Raw genomic sequence first — 6,006 nt, 5'->3', positions numbered from 1 at the left:
TTTTTATGTAAAATGCTGATACATTCTAAAAATTAGGTTAGAACTAGGAGACCTCGGGGACTGAAATCTGATGTTTAGATATGATGGAACTGAGTCACAGAGTCAGGCTTCTGTTCCAGTGAGAATCCTAAATTAGATTTAATTTGTTGGGATGACCCTAGGTCAGATGACCGGGGATGAACCCCCGATGTTCGGGCTAGCAGTGACTCATTCACTAAATTTGAATATGAGCCAGAAAAAGGTATTGTACCTAGATTTTTAGATGGTTTCGTTTCTTATGAATTTAAGATGTTCGAAAACCCTTGAGTCAAGCATTGCAGCTAAAATGCTAAATTGTTTTTTTCCCCTTGTAGTTAAATAAGGGCATAGTAGACTATTTACCTTGTAAAATGGTTAGTTTTCAACTAAATGAAAAAAAGTTGAAAACCATCTTGATGACCAAAAAGTGGTTAATTTTTAAAATTTCTCTTCTGACGTGGCCATCACTTCTATTCAAATTTTGACATGTGGATTTTTATGATGAAAAACCATTTTAGCTAATTTGTCAAAGAACTTGATTTTTAAAACCCTAAACCCTAAACCCTATACCCTATACCCCTATACCCCTATACCCTATACCCTATACCCTAAACCCCTATACCCTGTACCCTAAACCCCTATACCCTGTACCCTAAACCCAATTTTGGATTTTTTCTTTATAGGTATATCATCATATCATGCCTTACTTGATAGGTACATTAGAAATGTAAGTAGTTGAGAGTAAAATGTTCTCTCGATCATGATTGGAAATGATATAATAATATACCTAAAAAGAAGAAAATTAATCGAAGAACAAGAACATGTACCTTACAATTAGACATTTTTCGACAATATAAAGAGACACCAAATGTGAGCTTAGGAATGAAAAGAATCATTCTATTACAAATGACATACTTCTGTATATAACATATATATATATATATATATATATATACACATTCAAGTTAGTAATAACAAGGTAAGAAATTAAATATGTAATTGATTATGACAAAGTTAAATCCAACTAAATTTTAGCTCAGTATTTGAGTTTTAAATTGATGCTAAAATTGAGAAATATATTAAATTTAGTTTTCTACCATATGAAGGGCAAATCAAAGAAACTGAAAAATGAATAAATATATTAATTATAGACATTTGCTCTATTTGGTAAGTTTGCTTATATGGAGTGGGTGTAAAATGAAAGAAAAATATGTATGGGTTTATCTTAAAAGAGATCTAGTATTTTGGGTTTTTATCTAATTTTGTCTTAAAAATCTCATCTTGATGTCAAGAAACTATTTCACACCCATGTAACACTTCTATGGAACATCGCTCTCAGTCTCTCTCTAGATCAACGTTATCAAGATAATTAATAGTAATTCATCTTTTTTGTGTAAAGTGAGAGGTTGGCCGTTGGCAGACTGCTTATTCTAAGATACCGTTGTCTTCCATCAACTAAATTCCATGTAGTTCTGCACTTCAGAGGAAGTGCCAGTGAGCCAGACCAGCATTACTGGCTCACTGCAGCTTGAACTTTAGACATTCCGAATAGATATCTTTCCTTGTTCCTCATATTTCGTATGTTATCTGCCTTTATTTATCTTCAGTCAGGATTGCAGTCTGGATGTCTTGTTCGTTTTGGTATGGTGTGGGATGATTGACCGTTGTGGATGGGAAGCTCGAGAGGGCTTATTTACCCCTTGTGCATCTCCAACTGAGCTTGCGCCTTTGCAGATATACTTGCTTCTAGTTTGTGGGTACACGAATTGCAGGCATACAAACATCGTCGAATGAGATTTGAAAACATACGAGCCTGGTAATGAGATTGCCAGATGAAGTTCCTAACTGCGCACTAGCACCAATTTTGAGTGTGTTCTACATCAAGAAAAAAGTCCCAGTATATTACCGCATCAGTACATCAATTTGTACGTCAGAAAACAAACTTCCTAAAGTCTTAAGCTCCAAATCTGGCCGAGATGGTCTCAACTGATGGATGGAGTCGGTTTAATTTTGTACCCGACTAGTGTACTTGATGTGAGCATATAAATCCACCAGTAGCTAAGCCTCCAGACCGTAAGGCAAATTTGACGTTGGCATTTTTCTTTCACATAAAAGATGCACCCAAGTCCCAAGTGCTAGTGAAGAAGAGTGTCTGTTAGGAAAGTGCAATTAGAGCAGTTGGATATGAATCATAGGATGTTCTGTTCAACCCGACTAGTCTTGATCTGAGCATAGAAATCCACTAGTAGCTAAGCCTCCAAACCGTAAGACTAATCTGAAGTTAGCATTTTTCTTTCATATAAAAGATGCACCTAACCATTAGTGAAGAAGAGTGTATGTAGATAGATAGATTGATAGATAGATAGACGGACGATCATGCGACTTAAGTTTAGTATTTAGCCGTCAAACATTTAACATTCGTTTTCAGCTGAAATATTCAAGCCAAAACTTTCAGGTTAACCTCTTAATCTCTACAAACCATTTACTACAGGGTTTGTTGCAGAGAGCATAAGCACGAGGAAAATAAAATTTGAGAGATTGCTAATAACCAAATCCAGCAATACATCACATCCATTTATCCTAACGAAATGAGAGGTTGAGGTGAGACAAAGATGTGATTAACAATAGAAACAGTTGAAGAGATACAAGGAGATGGAGGGTCGTCTCTCAAACCTATGTCTGCTGCAGCATCAAGCTTTCACGCAACAGTTGAAGTAGCTGAATATGCTACGTCGAGCCTATTTGAACAAAAACAAAAAATACAGAAAAATTAAAATATAGTCGTATGAACAAAAGCAAGCAAAGAACTGATCTTTTTCATCAATAAGTAGAGCTCAATATTAACTAAACAAGGAGAGTTCATCATTACTGGGCATATGAAAGTTTGACATTATAAGTTAGAACAGTATACATGAAGAGGGGCTAAACAAGGAGAGTTCATCATTACTGGGCATATGAAAGTTCGACATTATACGTTAGAACATTATACATGAAGAGGGGCAATCAAGCTATCATTTACATGGATACCAAAAGAAACATTATGCGAAAGATTCCTATATTATTTAATTTACCAAACTCTTATGGATGACTGCATAAATAGCTCATCAATTAGACAACCAAAATATCTTGTGTATTGATCCACAGACAATAATATCTTCTTTAATTCCTGGAGTACAAAATGAAATCATCAATTGCCTATGATTTAATATTAAATTACATTGCCAAAGATAGCCAGTGCTGGCATGTGCCTCACTTGGTCATGTGTGTAGATATCTAGGATCACTCATAAATTCTTATCCTAAAATTCACAGAATATCTTTCTCTTGTTTCTTTAGTTGCCCATTATTTTTATATGGCCCTGGACATCTTATGCATGTGCAACCACTTTTAGAATCGAGTGTGACCTTAATATATACACAGGAACATTCTTAATCATTTCTATAAATTTGACAACTCTATGATTCCCTCCATTATGGGTTTCTCATCAAGAAATTAAGTATAGAATTAGATCTCCTTTATGATTATCACAAACCAAACAGATGTATCAGCATTATTTATGCCCATGACCTGAGTTGATCCATACCCAGTATCTAAAGCTTTTAACCCCCAGAAACAGAGTATATATCCATTTTAGCTTAGTAATCATCCTGGGAATGTTTCAAAATAATAAATTTGGCTAAAGTTTAACAGTTCTTTCTGTAAATGAAAATAAAATCATCAAGACAGCACAACAAGCTGAGAGCACCAACGTATGAAAACTTGGAATCATACTATAAACACATTACAAAAGTAATAAATTGGATAAAATCTATGACCACATCTAGTGTTTAATGCTATGACCTGTGCAACAGCAGAAATACTATCGTTTTCTCTATCTTATCCTTATTCCAGAGCGCATTAAGTAGAATCTGCTTGATAAAAACAGGGAGCAATCATCAACCTACCTGTAACCCACTGTTGCACTTAATTTGATTGGATTCTACAGCTAACTAATCATACAAATCCATGCCATACTTTAACTTATCAATACTATATAACTAGTTGCAAACTAGCAACCTGCTCACCTACATTGTCTGGTCAGCTTGTTTAATAAAGGGCTTTCCCCACCATCTACCAGAGCAACCACATGCATATCTCTCATAAATATTGTTCATAAGGACATTATCTCTCCATTTATAAGCAGACCAACTACTGCTTGTATAGTTGTGTTCAATACATTATATGGATCACTTCAAACTAGCACTGAAATGAAAGCAAAAGAATCTTACAGTTGGAGAGTGGGTGCTCTGATGGTAATGAGGGTGGTGAATGTCATTGTGGGCAGCACCCACATTAGTAGTGTTTGAAGCAATGAGCTCTTCTTCATTTCCAAGACTGGCTCTGGACACATCTCTCTTGTTTTGCTTCCTCATTTCCCTTATCTTGGAGAAATCAAGGGAGTAATCTGGCACTTGGCCGCCCTTCTGATCCCAGTCCCCAAATTGTGGCACTGATAACCATGGCGCATTTTTCTGTGTCAAACCAAGTAAAAAGTCGATCTAATTAGTTACATCAAAATACTCAAAATTCCAGATTACAATGTGCTTCACCATTTAGGATAGAATTAAACTATTTTGATGATATTTACAGATTACATTGGTAGCCACATCTCTCAAAGAAATGGGACCATCCACATGAGTGAGATATGTACATATAAGAGATGCACTGCTTATATCTGATCTATATCTTATTTGGTACACCTGAAGCTATAACATTAGCTGCATTACCCTATAACAGTACTCTATACAGTTGACTATAAGCAAAAAACAGCCTTTTTCAAGTAGGAACAAATGACTATGTTGGTTGAGTTAACATAAAATAGCCAAATTCATGTTAAAGAATTGGATACTCTATAACCCAAGTTATAAAGGAGACTCATGTAATGAGAATTCATTGAAGTAGCCATTTAAGACTTCCAACCACACAATTGAAAATTACATGAAGGGACTGTAATTAAAAAAACTATAAAAAAAAAAAAATCACAGGAAGACCAATCATAACAGAGTCAAATCGCAAGGCCATATCATGTAGGATTTTGGTTTATGAGGTAAAGAATAAAGAAAGTAGCCCGATTGTTAAATGACTATTTTCCAGGTTTCATACTCTGACAAACAAATCCCAGAATTTCAACTCTAAAAATTCTCTAATAGTCGTTCTTTCCAAAGTGTTGAACTGATCCAAACCGGCCTAAACTAATCGTGACACCCACTGAATTTCAACACCCTCAAATCACATTAAAGAAAACAAAAGAAAAGGTGTAGTCTTTGACTGTTTCCAAGCTTTGAATACAAGAATGATTACTTCTATCACTGTACAAGACAAAAGTCATAAATCAAAGCAACTTTAACTGTTCACACCAATAATTATCCAAGAATTTCAAGGCCTCAAGCTCATCAAAACAGATTAAATAAGCAATCAAAACCAAGAAAATTCCATTAGGCTAATCCAGAAAACAAGTGAAATCCACAATGGTTTCTGAGCTTAAAGGCTCAAACTTTATGTAATTCAACTCATTTCCTCACTTGGGTTCTCTTTGTTTCTAATTTCTGAACCAAACCAACCCAAAAAACACACAAAAAGCTGATAATCACAGTTCAAACTCTCCAAACTTCCCTCAGAAAACCAAACAAACAAAACCAAAGAAACATAATGAGATAAAGAACTAACCTCCTTACGATCATCCATGAGATAAAAGCCTCAGATTCTCAGAGAGAAAGATTGAAGAGCTTGATTGGTGCTCAGAACAAATGCAAAGGTGTAGACTTTATGAGAGATTTGGAGGAGGGAACTGTGTGTGTTTGCTTTACGAGAATGGTGATCTATGTATAAGATGGTGATCTATGTATAAGAAGTGGGTTTACGAGAATGGCCCTGATGGTTGGGTTGAATTGCGGGAATGCCATTGTAAGGGACACGGACACACGGTTTGGTTTAGTTGGGGGTGCCGTC

The 6,006-nt window shown here is 35.4% G+C and overlaps 1 protein-coding gene across 2 annotated transcripts; it reads right to left on the bottom strand.

The window, feature by feature from the left end:
* Nucleotides 1-2,397: 2,397 nt before the first annotated feature.
* Nucleotides 2,398-6,006, bottom strand: LOC101298253. 2 transcript variants are annotated; one of them, XM_004288076.1, is made up of 4 exons: nucleotides 5,725-6,006; nucleotides 4,287-4,529; nucleotides 3,859-3,926; nucleotides 2,398-2,756 (listed from the first exon to the last, which is right to left on the bottom strand). In XM_004288076.1, exons 1-4 carry the CDS (start codon nucleotides 5,740-5,742, stop codon nucleotides 2,717-2,719), a joined length of 369 nt encoding a protein of 122 aa, XP_004288124.1. In that variant the 5' UTR covers nucleotides 5,743-6,006; the 3' UTR covers nucleotides 2,398-2,716. The 2 variants fall into 2 exon arrangements, with proteins under 2 accessions (XP_004288124.1, XP_004288125.1); XM_004288077.1 differs by lacking the exon at nucleotides 3,859-3,926.

This window comes from Fragaria vesca, linkage group LG1 (genome assembly GCF_000184155.1).
Source record: "Fragaria vesca subsp. vesca linkage group LG1, FraVesHawaii_1.0, whole genome shotgun sequence".
Taxonomy (NCBI): Eukaryota; Viridiplantae; Streptophyta; class Magnoliopsida; order Rosales; family Rosaceae; genus Fragaria; species Fragaria vesca.
The sequence above is the reverse complement of the archived record's forward strand: the minus strand, read 5'-3'. Positions and strand labels throughout refer to the sequence as shown.